Raw genomic sequence first — 19615 nt, forward strand, 5'->3', positions numbered from 1 at the left:
GAATGCTGAACCCCACAGAAAGGACACCCCCATCTTCAATTTTAATGCACTTCTTATAACCTAGTCTGTAATCACTTGTGTTTCAGGATCAGTATGACAATCTATCACTACACACTCAGAAAGGAATAGATTTTTTAGAAAAATATGGACATTTTATTCGGGACAGGTGTGCTATTGAAATGGAATATGCTGGAAAACTAAGGTAAGTTTTGCATTGATGTGTGTGTTTTTTTTTTACTCATCCTATAAGAAGGAAAGTACCCAATGTATTTGACTTTTTTAAAAGCTAAATAGATCACCTGCTTACTTGTATTTTTCTTTCCCAATTTGCTTGTTGGTAGTGGTGGAAAATAGGGAAATGGAACATTGCCTGGCATTGTACCATTTCCCTCCATTACTACCTGAAAATTTTCAAAAGGAAAATATGTACAACTATTGTAAAAGATATTGAAAGGTTAATTGAATTGATTTGACTACCCCTTAGTTGGTACCTACCAATACTTAGGGTAGAAACTGCTATAATCTTAGGTGGTTCTTCATCCTCTTCCTCACCTTGTTCCCTTGTTAAGAGAGGGTGTTTTTCATCTGCCTCTCAATCAGCCCTAGCTAAGGTGATTGATTTGGGCTGACATTTGGTTTTGGTTACAATTTTTTTTATAAGTGGATGCCCTTCACACTCAACCTTTGCTATTTCTTTACCAAGAGAAATTTTGTTTAAGGGAGGAAAAATAAGGAATAGGTAAGTATCTACAATGGAAGGAGAGAAAAAAAAATCATCAAATATGTATTCAGATAGTGTCTTGTTGGGTTTTGTATTCTCTCCTTTATTTTCACCCATAATGAAAATGTACTGAAATGTTTTAGGTATAGGTAAGTATACCTACCCTTCATAGATCTAAAGGGAAAAAAATTTGAAACCTCGATTTGTCTTACTGTCTGTTCTGTAGTGAAAGACTAGAAACTGTCTTAAACTCTCATTGTAACGTGTGAACCAACTGTTTAACCAAAAGATTGTTCTGAAAAATTCCATAACACTTTTCAATTTTAAAGTACGAGTATGTAAGTACTTTTGCCTTAAACTTGCAGTATGTACAACCTGCCTCGGTGGTGTAGTGGTCAAGGCGCTCGCCTGGTAAACAGGAGGGCGTGGGTTCAATCCCAGCCGAGGGATGGAATCCTCAATATAATTTGAGAATTTGACCACAATAATAGTAGTAGCCTACTGCTGGAGTAAAGGGACTTTTCAGTCCTATTTAGTGGTCAAGGCGCTCGCCTGGTAAACAGGAGGGCGTGGGTTCAATCCCAGCCGAGGTATGGAATTTTATCCTCAATGAATTTGAGAATCTGACCACATTATTATTATTATGTGGGTGGGTACTACAATATTGTTTCCAAGAGATAGAAATAAGTATGATTAATTATATAAGTAAGTAAGTATGTACTTACATCGAATTATCAAACAATACAAAAACAGAACTTCCGGTGTAAACCATTCAGTACAAATGTACTAGTCGTGGATAGCCGGTAATGTCTTAGGAAAGAGGAAGGGTGGCAAATAGGGGAAGGTTAAAAGTCTAGAATAGGGTAAGAACGTGCCTTCTTCCCTCGCGTTAGAATGATCTCATTCCCTGTGACTCATTCCTTTAATAAGATGAAGCTTTCAGTTTATTTACCTACTTCAATACTTTTTTTCCCCCAATGTGTATTTCTCCCTTCTTGTGAGACCTTTACCTATCAACCATGTATTGAGTTATTTTTATCCCAGAAAGAACAGGAACTTTTTTTTACATTTTCAGTTTGAAACCCGCAAACTGTGTTTGTGAATTTTTCACATATGTCTGCAGGTATATTGATAATTTGAAAAGTCAACAGGCTTTTTCTATACCCTGTAGTCTGTTGTTACTTGAAGCTCTGTATGAATAATTCTAATCAAATCAGTGTAAGTACGATTCTATAGATTCTTTGACGAGGATCTTCGATTCCTATCATTTATTTATTCAATTATATTCTGTGCAGCTGGTGATCTAAACGTATGCCATACTCATTAAATTAGAAAAAATCTTGAATTTGAGATCAAATAGTCGCTGATTATTTATTGAACCATCATCTGTTTGATTCTATAAATCTGAGATGGATGTTGTTGTAGTCAGTGTTGAATAAGGCCCCGGCTTCCTTGTACCAACTTTGTATTGATTGAGCAATAGGCCAGGAGAAACTAGAGACATACTAGTAGTTTGTAGTTTATTTATAGAGATAGTTTATTAATATATTAGTCGCTACGGACTTGTATAACATTATGTCAACTGTACTTACTGAACTTTAACTAGTATTATACGAGTATCCTTATGTGAAGTGTCCAAGAGGCTGTTAACCTTTGAATTGTCTTCTGTATTTTGGTAATTTCTTGCGAAAGTTTACCGTATCTTTTTGGTCTTAGCCGACAGGATAAATAAGGTACGATATCCGTATAGTGTGGTTTTATGATCCAAGTAGGTAGGTAGTCAATAGTGAATTTCTCTCTTTCTATCCTGTATCATCTCTTCTGGTCACCCTGTATTTCTTGCTTTGACCACGTAATTCGGAAATAATGTCTCTTCTTGCTTATCTCATGAGGGCTATTAGAGAAACAAGGCATTATTTGTTATCGTCCAGGTAACAGTGCATGAGACCAACATTAAGTATGACCGTTTAATTGCTCTGAACTAAAAGAGGAGGGGTAAGGGGACAGAAAATATCTGCCCAAACCTTATTGAACATTGCGCACTACTCTAACACATTGGTAACTTAAACAGGCTTATCAAGTGTCACATCTGTTTGTGAGAGACATGGATTGGCAATGTTAAACCTCTAAACAGCCTCTAGCCTAGCCATCTTAAGTCTTGTAGTCATCATCATAGAGACCAAGATCAGATTTAATAGAAATAAAAGTATGTTCTTGAGATTGAATTGGCACTCGGTTTCAAACAAACTCTCATTCTCATTGCCAAGTTTTATTTGAACTACTATCCAGTCTCTACTCTTACGTTGAGTTTTTCTCGTGTGAAATTCACCTTCTGTACAACTACTCCGGAAAATCCCCTGATATAGTAGCAAAAGCAGGGTGTCTACCAGACTGGAAAACCGGGAAAACCGGGAAAACCGGGAAAAGTCAGGGAATTTCATGGAGACTGGAAAAGTCAGGGAAAAGTCAGGGAATTTCACGAAAAAAAGCGTAAAACAAATTTCGATCAAGGGACATGGAGAAGGAATAAGTGTGAGAGTTATCCCGTGAAGTAAGTTTGAGAGTTATCCCGTGAAGTGACACCATCACACACTTCCGACATGATGTCGGATGGTTTGCTTTTTGAGCAAAATTGTTGTAATGTCTGGCCAAAAAATCAAATCAAGAATGATAATAAACTGAATATTAAACAAATTAGGTAGGTACATAGGTACGGATTTTCTTTAACCATGATCGAATAAGCTACGGGCTAAATGATTCCCGAAGGGACGGACCCAGCTTGTTTTTTTAATCCTCCCCTTTTCCTCTTTCTCTTTTTGACAAACGGTTCACTGGAGGGATCGCATGTTCCTTCTGTTACCAGTCACGGATTTTTTCAGGAAACCGAAACGAGAGATGAACTGATAGCACGAGAGAGAGAGAGAGAGAGAGAGAGAGAGAGAGAGAGAGAGAGAGAGAGAGAGAGAGAGAGAGAGAGGGGGAAAAGAGAAGTGAAGAAAAGACTAATTTTAAATTTATTCTCTAGAAGAGGCAAATCTAAGACAATACCTCGCTAAGAAACATTATTGAGAAGGTATTACGCGGGAAAATTCAAGTAACTTTGAACTACTTCGTACAATTTAGACTTTTCGTGGAAAGATGAAATGAAGAATCTTCCCAGCATTAAAATCGAAACCTCAATCATGTGACTGTTGTAATGAACTAATGACAAATCTGACAGGGGAGTTGGCAACACTCAGTTCATTATAGTTTTGAACCAGTCCAGTCTGGAAATAATAGAAATGATGATTGAGGTATGCACAAACATTTTTCGCACTAGATTCAGCGGACACAAGTGACACTCATCATCATTATTCTAATTGCTAATTAGTAAAAATTGTATATCTTAATAATACTGTTGGCAAAGCTTTGTTTAGCTTTGTTGTTTACGATACATTTACTTTAAACAATGGCGTGTATTAAAGGTATACTTGATTACCTAATACCTGAATGTCTGTCCGTTTCTCGCATCACTCCACCTTCAATTGATAATCATCTGCTCTACATTTCTTCACTCTCCACTACGAATTTGGTCAAGGTAGCTTTTTTGGAAAATTTTCAGAGGGCTGGACTAAATTATTAAAGTGAAAGAAAATGGAATATGTAGTATAGAAAATTCTTCGTCTTTTCCTCTTGAACCACTCATGTTATTCGGAGCATGCTTTTATTTTCCACGAGTTTTCAAATAACAACCTTTATTCTAGTTGTGTTTCTTCTCGTTAGTGGCTGAGGTCAATTTTCTATTTTTGCTACTAGGATGTTGTGTTTGTTTTCCTACTTCCGACTGATGGTAACTTAATCTTCTGATGGTAACAATACTGTCTTAATCTTCTGTTTAGAAATAGGAGTAGACCTGCACTGCTGTAGAATGTACCTTTCACTTCTTGTGGACAGAATTTCCTTCTTCTAGAATTCGTTTCCCCCTGTTCAAGTCTAATCAAAGTTGACCAATATTGAGTGATGGATGACAAACTGACGAAAGCTTCTTGAATTGAGTGCCTTTACGTCTTGCTTGTCCTGTTCTTATGTCCTGGTCCAGGATTTCTTCTAGGAAAATTCAGTTCATTATTTCACTGTACGTGAAAGGACAAAACAAAGACTAGATAATCTAAATACGGTCAGATAAAGATAACGTTGTTTTCTCTACTGTGCTTATCTTCTCCAATTGTTTCGACTCTATCAGTTCCCGGATTCATAATATGCAGATATTACATTGAACTTTTCAGATCTTTTTTTGTGATCAAAATTAATGAAACAAAGAAAAATCATGAGAAATCATTAAAGGGAAATAAATCATGATTGATCTTGGTGAGAATTTGATATAACATTTAGGTAGTATGCGTCGTATAAGGACTTCAGTGTTGTTTTGCTCTAATCACTTTCTTTTTAAATAAATTAGTAGATAGGTACCTATACTAATCAAGGTAACACATTGTCTATAAACTGTATGTTTTTGTTTATGTTAGTCGCTTGTTTTCGTAGTTATTTATTTCCCAGACATCCTAAAGTCTATATATATATAGTTTCTAGACTGTTTACTCGTTACTAAGGGTAACTGGAGTTTAGCCTTCTACTAGACTGCTAAAGAGTCAACTAGTTGTGACAATTTTTAGTCTTCTATCACCGAATCATAGGCGGCGATAGGGGGGGGCTTGGGGGGCTTAAGCCCCCCCAAAGTTATCAGGGGCTCTTACACTAGATAAAATTGGATTTTAGAATAATAATCCAAAACACCATTTTTTACTTTCCTTATCCTATAGGAAGGAAGTTTAGCCTTCTACTAGACTGCTAAAGAGTCAGCTAGTTGTGACAATTTTTAGTCTCCTATCACCGAATACAGTTAGGTGTTATTTTCTGCTGATTGTTATTCATAAAAATGACTTCACTCCATGCTTTGAACATCGATGAATCACAAACAATCCATTTCCGTGCAATCTCGAAGTTGTCATTTTATTAGGAAGTACTAATACTACCACCACTTCAGATAGGTCTAAGAGGCCGAGATAAGATAAAAATTGTATAACAAACATAGGGCAGAAATTGTACAACGGACCCCAATATTGCCTTGAAGGAGCACCTAATTTCATGACTAGGAATTTAATTTTAGTGAGAAAATCCAAAAAGCCACGACTTTAATTTCGCGACATCTCTTTGTCACCCTTATGAGTCAGGTCTCATAAGAACTCTATTGCATACTTACTTGCATGCCTCTTTAGCTTTAAACTCCACGTTTTTAGCTTGGCGATGATTCATCCAAACAAAAACTCAATGAAACTTACTCTACTGATGTTATTTCTCCTTCCGTTACTGTTGATGTGTGTTTTTTTTTCTAATATTTCACTACTTCATTCATTCAAGTGGTAAAAACCCTACAGGTGTTTTGGCTGATTCACTAAGCTATTTTAAAACATCTCTCGAAACTAATCATTGATTTATTGATTCAACACATGAAGGAACCACGTATATAAGGGGGTCACTTCGCTGGACTTGTAATGTAATCGAAAGGTCATGGGCTCGAGATTGTTCCCTTTGAGCTTAAAGTCAGCATTTTCGAACTAACATTTTTCCCCACTTTTCTATGTTTTCAGGCGGCTTGTAAAGAATTATCAACCGAAAAAAGAAGAGGAAGACTACCAGTAAGTAAATATGCTATACTCATTTCACGTGGTCGTTTGATACCGGTTCGATGCCTTATTTGTGGCATAGGAAAAAATTCGTAGAGCAAGAAATTACGCATGAAGAATTTATTGTCCCATAAATTTCTAATTTTGCTGTGGATTTTTCATGTCATTTTTTCTTTGATTGTTTTTTTATGATTCTATTTTTTTTATATTTTTTTTTGCCTATGCCTAAGGGGTTCACTGGGTCATTAAATTTGCTATGATATTCATATTTGCGTTTCGCTAATTTAATGTCCCCTTCTTCGCCACCTATTGTTATGTATGGATTTTTTATGGCAACAGAAGTGGTGATCAGTGATTGTTTTACTCAAGAGAAGTTTGAAGTTAGGTGATTATTTTAGAGCTCCTAAATACTTGGTTTGGGTACCAATAGCACTGTCTTTTTGTACCACTCCGTCAGCTTATTTGTTTATACTGAGTAGGTACACTTTGGTTTGGTACACCCAGTCAATCAGTTGTCAATGACCTGAGATGACCTTGACCCCGTTAGCAACATAGTTTGGGTGGTAAACCCGCTTTCTCTTGTAACCGAGGGCACGAGTCCCTTCTAAAGTTCAGAGGCACAAAAAGGCAAAAATATTATCACCGTTCTAAATTTAAATTTCTGACAAAAGTAACCCGTACTTAGGTAGCTGTTGGATTGAAAGTCCACTTACATAATGGTAGTTTTGTTTTAATTTGAAGGCCTACTCCAATCCCAATACACGTCAAGTGGTAATTCAGTCCTCAATTAGCTTACGTATAAGTCATTGTTTACAACTTGGACATATTTTGCTTCAGGTATAGCACGTGCAAAGCTTTCAAATGCGTGTTGGACGAGGTAACAGATCTGGCAGGTCAACATGAAGTTATAGCTGAAAATTTGCAAGTGTTCATCATCAAGGAAGTCACCATATTTGTAAAAGATTTCAAAGAGGAAAGGAAAAAGGTGAGTGATTCACGAAACTGGTTTGGATGTGCTTTTGACTTACCAATAGTATTGTAAGTATATCTTCCCCTTCATAGTATGAAACATGATATAAATAGTAGCTGATTTAGGCTATTTCCGGGTATCTTTCACCTCTACTGATTTCCCCAATTACCGGGGAACTTGAAATTTTGTGCAACCGGGGCCTTTTAATCTTTTCTCGCTTCTTCCATTCTTGAATCTAAACTTCTTATGCGTCAGACAAAGCATGTTTTAACACACTTTCCAATTCAGTGTTTCATTAACATAAATATCTTATTAGGAGTTTTTGATATCAGTGCATTCTTTCATGCTGCAAAAAACTTAAATGTATTGTTTTATATACTGGCGCATCCTGTCTGTGCTTCCTCTATTGGAATTCTCAATTGAATCCCATTGTTATCTGTGCTGTGTAATTGCTCAATGCTTTGTTGGACTTTGTTTTTATTTTATTTATTTATTATTTTTATCATTATTTATGAAGGTCTGTACTTCCAAAGTATTCCAAAAATCCAAACGTTGACAGTGACTGTGTCAATTTTGGATTACACAACAATGCGATAAAATACTTCCATAGAAGTAACTTCTGTGTATTTGGTTTCCTTTGTAGCCTAATTTCTTATTTTTTATTGTTATTATTTATTTATTTTCATTATTCCTTACTTATTATTTCTCCAACATTTTTTAGTTTTTCTTTCGACTTATTATTTTCGTTCCTGTCCCATGTCCCTCACAGCACTTACAAGATGGGGCCCGTATGATGAATCTCCTGGAAAATCAAGTAATCGCACTAGAACGGGCTCGCAAGAACTACGACAAAGCGTATAGAGAATCAGACAAGGCTTTGGAACATTACAAGCGAGCCGATGCCGACCTAGAATTATCCAGAGCTGAGGTAGGGTGCTTTATTTATCTTCTTTCCTATTTCTCCTCAGCATTTGCAAGACGGGGATCATTTGATGAAAATTCTGAGAAATCAAGTGGATGCACTTGAGCGAGCTCTCAAGAATTATGAGAAAGCCTTTAGAGACGCAGACAAAGCTCTGGAGCATTACAAGCGGGCTGATGCCGACCTAGAGTTGTCTCGGGCAGAGGTAGAGTATATTGCTAACACTTCTTTCTTTTCCCAAATGGAAACTACCTTTGAGTATTCTTTGGCTTCAGGAGAAGTTTGTAGATAGGCAGAAAACCAAATTTATCCAAGTTCAACCTGCAGTAACGAGTATATAAATTTTCCTTACATTCCTTTCTCATCACCTCATCAGTAAAACATGTGTCTGTTTCTCCAAACATAAGCACTCTGTTGGTTTTGAAATGTTACTTACTAAAATAACAACCAATTAATTTTACCAGAATTTGTCTCACCAATATGTCTTATCTTTGCAGGTGGAAAAGCAGAGGATAAATATGGCCATTAAGTCTCAACATTGTGAAGACACCAAAACCGAGTATGCCAATCAATTGCAGCGCGCCAATGAAATGCAGGTGAGTGCTGTTTTAGGAATTGTATTAACAGAATATATGTATTTTATTACCATTAGCACCTCAGTCAATAAGGAATCTTATTGTATTAACCATGAAAGATTGTCACATATGTCGATGTCGTTCACCGAATAAATCCAATAATGTACCTAAATTTTATGACTTAACTGGAACCGCTAATGTCCACAATCGAAATGATTTAGTTGCTGATTGTAATAATAATTATTATTTATCGATCATCTGACACCTTGTTATCAAATTGTCAGACCAATGAGAAAATTTTACTCAGATCAAACCCACGCTGTTCCACTTATTGCCTCTAGTATTGTTTTCAATCCGAATTTATTTATCACTGATAAGATTGTTGTTTTTTTTACTAATGAATCATCCTATACAAGGAAACCCTCTCCCATATCCTTATCATATTGGGTGTTTCCGTTTTTTATGGAAACCTTACAACATAACCCGTTCTTATTTTAACGCTAATGTGTGTTGTTTTCCCGATTTTTACACCTCATTTGCATTTGTACAAGTGTAAGCCTTGCTAAAAATCAGACGTTAATACAATACATGTTAATTCTCAAAAATTAAAATTTTATTTTAGAGGTTCTCTGTCCGCAAAACCTTCTAAGTATGAATAAATGACAGCCATTTGAATGTTATGTAATGCAATACTCTCAAGAACTTGTAGATATACACTTGACTAACTCAGCTTGATTCTTGATATATTCTATGAAGTACCCCCCATCCTAGTTCTCTTATCAGAATGATGCTCCTATGTAGAATTTTTTTGACCTTTGTGTCGTAGACATCAAGACCTTGAGATCCCTGCCAGTCGATTAGATAGGCAATGCATACGCATCTCTCTCTCTCTCTCTCTCTCTCTCTCTCTCTCTCTCTCTCTCTCTCTCTCTCTCTCTCACTCACTCACTCACTCACTCACTCATGTTGGGGCCTGGTTACTGAGAATTGGATTAAGTAGTGTCCTTTTTACTCTGAAGTCTTATTGAATTGTGACATGACATTATTTTAGATTTAGAACATCCCCCCAAAAAAACACTTCGTGTTAAAAAATTAACGTCAAGAGTTACCCTCCACAAAAAAGTACTGATATAAAAAAAAAGACGTCAATTTCTTAAAAGCCAATGAAATGGACTTCGTTAATGAGCTATTAATAAATGCTCGCAATATCAATGTTCAATATTATGCCTTGAAGCAGTCCTAAGAACAAATGCGTTTTTATTTTATCTTTTTTCATGGTTTCGTATACACTTCAATCGATGGTGATTTTAAGAATTTCTACAATAAGGTCATTTCTTCACATGCTCTTTGTATTACAGTTTCTTAAAAACGTTATTTTAATCAGTAAAATCATTGTTGGCTTTCATGGACCACGTGGGGTTTCATACTGTCAAAGATGAAAGTAGATCCATATACTTGTGTTATCTTTACTTGCTCTTCGAGTTTTTAAATCCTGCTCAACGTAACCCCCTAGTATCATAGTTCATATTCCTTTGTTACATTGACTAGTGTTTACTTATTAACCAGGCCTCTCCACGTTTTTTTATTACTATGGAGATACATTACACACAGCCTCCCACTCTCAGTACATATCAAGGAATGAATGAAGTGTTTTGTCCGAGGCACACAACAGTAATTTTTGAGTTCATTCATTTTTTCTGTGTTGGTGACAAAGAAATGCATTTGTATATTATGCACGATGTGAATTATTCTACACCTACTGATAACTGTGAATGGATTCTCCATAACCCACGACTCTATCTTCTGTGAATTAACTTCACTCTACCCTTTTGGAGGAAGCGAGGGTTGATTTTTATCCGATAATTTGCTATCTACAAAATTATACTTGTACACCATTTACTCATCAGCTGATGGTTTAATATGCAGTAGCAAACTACACCAAGTACTTAAGTGACTTTGACGCCAAGCAAAAGTTGTAGGAGTAAAATTGCTTATTAGCATAATCATATTGCGAGATTGACATTTTTATTCAGTTTTTTCCTACGATCGATTGTCAAGACTTGACATTTTTCTCGCTTATCTTAGATTATATGAACATGACTAGGGTTCTTAGGGGCCTAATTAACAATGATATTTTTTCTCATTACAGAGACAACACTACACCCAAGCAATGCCGGAAGTGTTTGCTCAGCTCCAAGAATTAGACGAGAAACGAGTGCGAAACATTCGAAACTTCATGGTCCATTCTGCCAATATCGAGAAGAAAGTATTCCCTATTATTAATCAATGTCTAGATGGAATTATCAAAGCTGCCGACCAGATCAACGAAAAAGAGGTAAATCTTTCAGACGATGATTATGAAATGAAGAAAAAACTTAACAGTCAGGTCTACAGACTCACATTGACGGAAAAGAAGCAACTTATAATACATTTTAGGACAGTAAGAACTTTTTGACCAATCAACTGATACATGATAATTATAGGCAGTGTACCATAGTTCGTACAGTAGAAAGTCAATTAATAATGTCAGTCGGTAATGTAGTGGTCAATACGATCGCCTGGTAAACAATAGGGTGTGGGTTCAATCCCAGCTGAGGTATGGAATTTTATCCTCAAAATAATTTGAGAATTTGACCACAATAATACTTTGTAGCTTACTGCTGGAGTAAAGGGACTTTTCAGTCCTCTGCGGGCAGTATAAGTAAGCACTATCATTAGTCATTACAATCAATAAAATATCTTTATCAATTGAACAAAAATGACTCTAGTTAATAATCTTTCCCTTAGGACTCGGCTCTGGTCATAGAACGTTACAAGTCCGGATTCACACCCCCGGGCGACATTCCATTCGAAGATCTGAGTCGTGGAGGTGAATCCACCCCCATAGCACCCGCTTTCCCCCATCTGATGGGTATGCGACCAGAGGCGGCTACTGTGAGGGGAACCATGTCAGCGGGTCGGCTCAAACGAAGGGTGGGCCTACTCGGATTATTTAGTTCGAATAAGGTAAGAGTATTTATTTTTCTCATTTTGAAATGAAATCTAACCCTCGTATTTTACAGGGTTTATACGCAACCTGGAAAAACTGGAATCTGAAAATCGGCCAAAAAGTCATGGAATATCGTGAAAATTTAAAGAAAACCTGGAAAAGTCATGGAATTTGCTACCCGGTCAAAAATTAAAAATGTTCAAATTGAATATCAAGTTTTTCCGAAAAACGGCCTGCGGCGCATTCCCCCTCACATTCTTTAACGTTCTGCAAATTGCATATAGGGGTAATTTTTACTGATCTTTAAGTACCTCCGCCCCTAATTTTCTGGAAAAGTCATGGAATTTCATTCCGGGAAAATCGTATAAACCCTGTTTTACTCGCGCTTTTTCATTGATTTAAAAGAGATGCCTGGTAACTTGTTATTTTCGTCATACCAGTCTTTGAAGCTTTTTGAGCAGCGTAGAGACAATGAACAGTTGAACACGGATTATCTTTCTTTGAAGACCATGACTCCAAATAAGAATTGTCAGAGATGTCAATGCTATCTACTAAATTTGCAAATTAGAACAAATTTTAGCCTATTTGTTGTATTCAATGTTGTGCAGCTTTTTATTCAATAAAATCAGACCACTTTATACATTTTATGTTGCTACGCTTTCAGGGTTAGAAGTAAGTGAATATTCAAAGACCATTGCTAATTTTAAATGTACCTATTTTTTACCCGAAACTATTGTCAATACACCCTGTTTTTCGTAATACGTAGAAGCAAACAATCTTGTAATAAGTGTAAAGCATTCCGGGTATTAATTTTATGTTTTGTGTTGCCATATTTGTTCCCTCTCCCCCGAAAGGAAATCTTCAAAACGCTTCTTCAATATCACGTATGTACAAAGAATTACCTCAAATTACCTTGTGAATGTGCGTTTGTACCTTGTCTTTTCCGTAGACAGAATTATGACCCTTATATCTGGTCCGACTTTCTTTTTATTGACCCTATTATTCCTATCTCATTTTGTATGTATAATGATTGACCTCTTTCCCATTTTTCTTCTTTGTAGAACGATTCATTCCTTCCCTGTTTTACTTTCATGTTTCCTATATTTCTAATTGAACTTTACTTCCTATATTCTGTAGCCTAATACCGTGTATATTTCCATGTTTTCCTAACGCTCCATCAGTGTACAGTATACACTAAGCCGAAATACTTGTCTGTGTACATTAGCTTTTGTGATGAAACTTTTTCAATCCCTTATTAATATTAGTTTAAGATACCAATACCATAATATTAGTCTTCCCTCATGTAAAGATGAATGTTGTAGATTATTCATTACATCACTCATATAGCAAAAATCCATTTAGCCTTTTATAGATATTGCCAAAAATTTCACAATTTTCAATAAGAAAATTATATTGTTTTTGTAGTTAATTTATTCTAGATTTATTAATTCATGTACAGTTGTGCATCTACTAATTAATTAAATACCCTTCTTATTCATGTATTTTTCAACCCCCCTCCTGTTCTCTGGAACTTTGCATGCGTTTATTATATTCATCGCTGAATATTGCTTCTTTCCCCTTTTTTTCTGAAACTTAAACATACACCTGCTTGGTACATTTTTTATGTGATGGGAAATTTAGCTCGAAAAACATGGATTTGTAAATTTTTTATATGATGGGGAAAATTAGCTCGAAAAAAATTGATACGTACATTTGTAAAGTGTACTATATTTTACTGTACATACTGCAATTGTAGATACTTAAGTAAACTGTGAAACAGAAATTACATAAATTGGAGTGTGGGTTTACTTTTTTTCTTCTTCAATAAATCATTTTTATGCATACTATAAATTTACTATTATTTTGCCTTTTTTAATTTTAAATCAGGTTCTATTCTTTCACTCGCCGAATTCTAACATCAAACTGATTGTCCTGTTTCTCTTTAGAATAATGTCGGAGGCTTCGGTAGCAATGGCAAGGACGACTTCAGCAATCTGCCGCCCAGTCAGAGGAAAAAGAAGTTGCAGCAGCGTATTGAAGAGATCCAACATAGCATCCAGCAGGAGTCTGCGGCTAGGTAAAACAATTTTGAAGTGAATTTACCTTCCTAAGGTTACAAGTTATAATCTTATAATAAACCTGAATTAAATATCTCAATTGAGATAAATATAAATTACACTTTCAGGACAAACATTACTGCTATTATTTTCATATTATTATGAGTAGTTGGAGGGTAGATTCTTTCCTACAGAAGAACGCTTATTTTTTTCTATATTTTTTTTTTTTTTTTTGTCAATATTCTAACAGTTCTTTTCTCTCACCCACAGGGAGGGTCTGATCAAAATGAAGGGCGTATACGAGGACAACCCGAACCTAGGCGATCCCCACATGATCGAAGGCCAACTGAGTGAGACCGATTCTCGATTGGAAAAGCTGCGGGGCGAGTTACAGAAATATCAGACCTATATGGAGGAGTCGGAAGCCAATAGCCCTGCAGGGATGAGGAAGAACAGCGGCGGAGGTGGAAACAATAATGTGAACTCAACGTCGGGAAGCAGTGGAGGAGTGAATGGAGTGCAGACGCAGCAACAGAGGTGAGTTCAATTCAATTCATTTGTTTTTATTATTTTAATAAAATCGGAACTGAGCTTTTTCCGATTTACTGGTATATGTTGTTCGAATTTCAGTAGTGACCCACGGATAAAGTACGGATTGTTGCCATTTGTAAGATGGGTTCAATGTGATTAATTCCCTCTTCCGTTATAATAGAACCTACCTTGTTTATCGTGCCCAAAACACTGAAATCTCCCATTACCCAGCAATCTAAACAAATTCCCGTACATTTGACGGGCAGGATTCTCCAAAAAGCGCTGTTCCACCCAACCACGGTTTGTGGAGGATCTAATTGCTTAAAAATGATATCCCTTGGTCTGTTCTCATTGCTATTTTATTTTCCATTCCTCCAGGGTAAACGTGAACGGGGGAAGTAACAATAACAGAGACGAACGAGCTAATAGTGCAGGAGAAGAAGAAGAATCACTTAGCAGATCTGCGTCGGATTCCAGTGTACATAACAACAACCATAGTAAACTAAACAGTAGCTCTACTCAGCTGCCGAACATCAGCTTGTATCAGTAAGTCAAAAAATATAATATAATAGAACAGAGATCGATTTGTCATTAAAACAGTTATTTCCAAAGTAATGAACTTTGATAAAGCCGTGGTCTCAACATATCCCTTCAAAATTGCTGCTCTTAATCTTCCATCATATTACCATAATCTCCATCGTGACAAAATATAATAGAACTTTTTTTATTACTTGGGTGGGATACGAGCCCACAACTTCTAGACTACGATATAAAGGACACAGTGATTACCTTACTGTAGGGACCAAGATCCCCAAATAATGGTTTTCAGAGATATTATTCCCATCTATTGGAACTAAATTTAAGGTCGCGTAGAAAAATAATAATAATAAAATTAAAATAAATTACTTTTTTCTTTAGAAAGTGTCTGATTGTTACAGAAATTTTACGTTTACTTTGATACGCATTGTTCACACCAAAAAAGTCCTATTCCGCCCGGGTAGAAACAAGCCATTCCGTCCAATCAGATTCTCATTTTTCCTGGTACGAAAAGCCCGTGTCTACATTTGAAGTCCCCTCTTGTTATTGTTTCAGGAGGGAGGAGCCTGATATTGGCACCTCACATACTTCCCTACCAGAGTCTGACCCCCCTGAATATTTCGACTTGCCGCCCCTGGGTACCGCTAAAGCTTTATATCCATTTGAAGGTAAGTTCTCTTAGGGCCAACCCCTACTTTTAAGACTAATCGTGAACCAATCAGATGGCTAAATCAGAGAGTTGAGCTGAAACTCAGATTGTGGTCCTGGCCATGGGTTGCCTTGATACGTATTGTTAATAATAACGTAATAATAATAAACTGAATATTAAACATATTAGATAGGTACCTACATAGGTACTGATTTTCTTTAACCACGATCGAATAAACTACGGACTAAAAAATTCCCGGAGGAACGGGCCCAGCTTGTTGAAGTAAAAACTACTTGAAATTTTCAATATCAGGTGATTAAATAAAACATTGTTGATTTCAGCAACCAACCTCAGTGGTGCAGTGGTTAACGCGTTGGACTTTGGATCTTTAGGTTGGCGGTACGAGTCCAAGTCAAGTCATAAAATTTATCTAGGTGTAATAATTGGGGAACGATTTGTGACAAGCATTTAAGTACCTATGCTTAACACAATTAAAAAATTCTTTTGTTGATTTCAGCAACGAGCGAAGGCTCAATACCAATGTATGATGGAGAGGAGTTGTACATAATAGAATTAGACCAAGGTGATGGCTGGACCCGCGTGAGAAGGCAGACTGACAGCGAGGAAGGATTTGTGCCTACGTCCTATATTCAAACTATTGCCCTGGACAACGTTTAACCTTGGCTTAGAGGTAAGCTTATTGCCTATGCGATGTATCCGTTTTTTTTTTTTTTGCAGGATTCTCACATAGTGATGTTTTAGATTTTTTTGTGAGAGTTTAACAGTTTCCCTTCTTTTTATGCCCCCATTTTTTGGATTTTCATGTCAAAGAATAGATTCTCACATGATTTGAGAAGTAAATATTCTGAAATTATGTATGGAACAATAATCGGGCAAAAAACTCCTTGAATTTTGATGGCACATTCGTTCTCTTTTGCCAAAATTTTTGATGGCAAATTCGAGGAAATCAGGCTGTATGTCGTAAATTATTGGTGTAAACAAAGATAGGATAGTGAAAGGGGGAAAAGGAGAAGATAAAGAGCCATGGAGAAATAACCTTTTTGCAAAATTCGAGGCAATCTGACCGAAAACCGAATTCCGGAAGATTTCCCACTGTCGTAAACTTTACACCTGAATAGCTCAAAAACTGCGCATCTCTCGAGCCTTGGCCCATTGACACTTTTATTTTACACTGCGAAAGGAACCTTTCTGCAAAATTTCAGGACAATCTGAAAAATTGCCCATTTTTGCAATGACTTTTTCTTGTAAATTAAAAAACCCGATTTGCGTTGATCTTGTTTCCAGACCATTACATTGTACTACAATGCCGTGATAAGAAACATGACTGGAAGTTGAACGCTGAGCTAACAGAAGAGGCCAGTAGCAGACTTAGTAAGTATAAGAGTGCTGGAGGTAACGAATTTGTTACTTTCCTTTTTAAAGTGAAAATGTGACAGTACAAGAAATATGAAGAAGCGACAATTGAAGTGGAAGTTGATTGTCTCGGAAAGCTTGGACATTGACTTGTTGGCAATTGGAAGGAAGATAAAATCAGAAAGGTCAATGGGACTCCCTGAGTTTAGCCCACTGGAAGGTCCCACTTAAGTGACACTTCTTGTGTAATTGCGTTAGTGGTCTATGGATTTCTTAATTCTGAAATTGTTTTGTGCCTTTTTTGGTATTTTAAATTAAAATTGACTTGTTTTTTTTTTTTTAATTCATCCCCCCTCCTCCTCGCCATTAAAGTCTGTGCATCCTTCCAATATGGATGCTGAGATGCCAATATGAGACTTTGTTTTGATCTGATCTACCTATCTATCTTGTAGTAATATTTTCGAGATAAATTTGAATCTCAATGTATTCTTGTTGTGCTGTAAAGTACTGGTACATACTTATGTATTCATTGCCTTAAGTGGCTGTTTGTTCTATTTAAGAGCAAAGATTTTAAACCAAAAGACCTATACCTGCACGATATTTTTATTTCCTTTGACTTTCATTCTTCTCTTTGGTGAACAGTAGATAAGCATATTTTGTAATTTATTCTTTAATCCACACCCTACACCATTTGGTATTTTAAGTAAATAGGTAAGTAGTTTCAAAAAACTCACTTCATCAGACCACTGACGACTTATCTTCAATATGTTCCATTCAGATTATTCAAACACAGGTTTTCATTTTCACAGTTGTTTATATTTCGTCAATGTTTGTTAATAAAATATGTCAATTGCATTCGTGTGTGATGGAGCAATTTTTTTTTTTTTTTTTTTTTTTTTTTTTTTTTAAAAACCATACCGAGGTGTTTTTCTTTAGCCATATTTAATTGACTCGTCCTGAACCTCAGTCAACCATCGTGAGGACTTGCGCTTATTCTTTAAAAGCGGAGATAACCCTTTGAAAGGAAAATTATATTGTAGTCAATTTTAATTAATTTAATTTTAACCTAATTTATGTTTATTTTACTATGCGAACAACTTTTTTTTATTATTTTTATGTTAACGTCCTCTTTTTAATAGGTAGGTATTAAATTTGTTAAAGAAGAAAAGTAGGAACATTTTTAAATTATATTTTTGTTTTTCATCATCTCCCTCTGTTAAAAAAAAAAAAAAAAAATGCTTGCTTTTGAATTTGTTTTGCCTCCTGTTTTGTTGTTTTAACTAAGTTGATGACTTGTTTTTAGTAAAAATCATGATTTTGCAGAGCTTAGCAAGCGAGTAGAAGAACCATTTTGCATTGTATCTATTTTATTTATTTGGATGTAGGAAGAAGTTTCATATGTAGTAATGGTAAAATTTGAGTCGTCCATTTTATTTTATAGAAATTTACACTTTTTTACGTTATTGAACATTTTCATCTTCTTTGCGTTGTGAATTGTATCCAGAAAATTTCTTTCTACGTGTAATATTTTGAATGCCAAAATTTGCGGTTGTGAAAAGTCTTCGTTTTATACATGTTTAGCACCACTCCTTGGTTTGTATTATGTATTGTACAGTCTGGTTCAAAAGTCTTTCTATTTACATTCCACCACTAAAGGAAACTAGGACATATTTCTCATTCAACTACGGAATTTAACTCACTTTTAACCATGGAATCAGGAAAAGACTTTTGAATGAGCCTGAAGGTATCATGTAACTGTGTGAATATTGAATTTTAGGTTGAATACACTATTCTTTATTGATGTAAGAGAATTACGTAGGAACAGGTAAAGATGTTTGAAGGGGTGCTTTCTGGTGCTCGTAACGTCAACCTGTATGTGTTGTTGTTCTTCAAATGAGGGACATGATGTATGTTATAAAGATTTGATTCGGTGTAAGTTTGCCATAGTAATTAAAGGATAGGACAAAGGAAAAATGCATTATCACATCAGCGTCCGTAAATAAAGACTATTGAAAGTCGGAACTTTGAAACCTTATCTCGCTCATTGTAAATCATAAAAAGAACATATTTTGTTTTGAAAATTGCCATATTATTTTAAATACGTATATCATTGATGAAAACTGTAGGGATTGTTGATAAACTCCCATTTCTTCCTTTCTTATGAAAATACTACTCTGTCCTTTTACCCAATTAGATATTTAAACCAATTTCAATAGACATTTTATTTTTTTGAGCCACTTAGACAAAGTTTCTTGAAAAGTTAAAACAATCAGTTATCTACGTATTGTGAAAACAAAATGTATGGTTAGAACCGTCTTGATAGCTCTTATAGGCTTGCCAACTTTTGGCTCGGTCACTTTGTATCTGTTGAGTTCAAGAGCTGAATAACTTTATGGTTGTGTTCTTTTAGTATAATAGTTCATAGAAATGCTTTAATTACCCAGTACAAAATAGTGTTTAACTGGATACAAAGGAAACACCAGAAGCGTAGTCAATCATCTTTAAAATAAGATTTTTATTCAAATTCGTGACGGTTTGTGGAAGCTGTTTATGTAAATTCTTAGAATCCCTCGCAACAAATTGGTCTACCTAAACTTACCATCGAGGTTTATATAGAACAATTACCT

At 35.7% G+C, this 19615-nt stretch overlaps 1 protein-coding gene across 3 annotated transcripts in view; it reads left to right on the forward strand.

Moving 5' to 3' along the window:
• The window catches only part of LOC103515191 (formin-binding protein 1-like), a 29024-nt gene extending 11290 nt beyond the window's left edge, over window positions 1-17734 (forward strand). Inside the window, exons 2-15 of one of the 3 annotated variants that reach the window (XM_008480153.3) lie at window positions 87-202; window positions 6349-6396; window positions 7222-7369; window positions 8124-8282; window positions 8774-8872; window positions 11001-11186; window positions 11639-11857; window positions 12695-12724; window positions 13787-13917; window positions 14168-14434; window positions 14807-14974; window positions 15521-15633; window positions 16132-16305; window positions 16920-17734. In XM_008480153.3, the coding sequence (XP_008478375.1) occupies window positions 87-202; window positions 6349-6396; window positions 7222-7369; window positions 8124-8282; window positions 8774-8872; window positions 11001-11186; window positions 11639-11857; window positions 12695-12724; window positions 13787-13917; window positions 14168-14434; window positions 14807-14974; window positions 15521-15633; window positions 16132-16292 (1845 nt within the window). In that variant the 3' untranslated portion in view covers window positions 16293-16305; window positions 16920-17734. Of the gene's footprint in view, window positions 1-86; window positions 203-6348; window positions 6397-7221; window positions 7370-8123; window positions 8283-8322; window positions 8482-8773; window positions 8873-11000; window positions 11187-11638; window positions 11858-12694; window positions 12725-13786; window positions 13918-14167; window positions 14435-14806; window positions 14975-15520; window positions 15634-16131; window positions 16306-16919 lie in introns of all 3 variants that reach the window. The other 2 variants (XM_008480274.3, XM_008480210.3) reach the window with 2 other exon arrangements.
• Window positions 17735-19615: the final 1881 nt, after the last annotated feature.

The sequence above is a fragment of the Diaphorina citri genome, unplaced genomic scaffold (genome assembly GCF_000475195.1).
Source record: "Diaphorina citri unplaced genomic scaffold, Diaci psyllid genome assembly version 1.1 scaffold3, whole genome shotgun sequence".
Lineage (NCBI taxonomy): Eukaryota > Metazoa > Arthropoda > Insecta > Hemiptera > Psyllidae > Diaphorina > Diaphorina citri.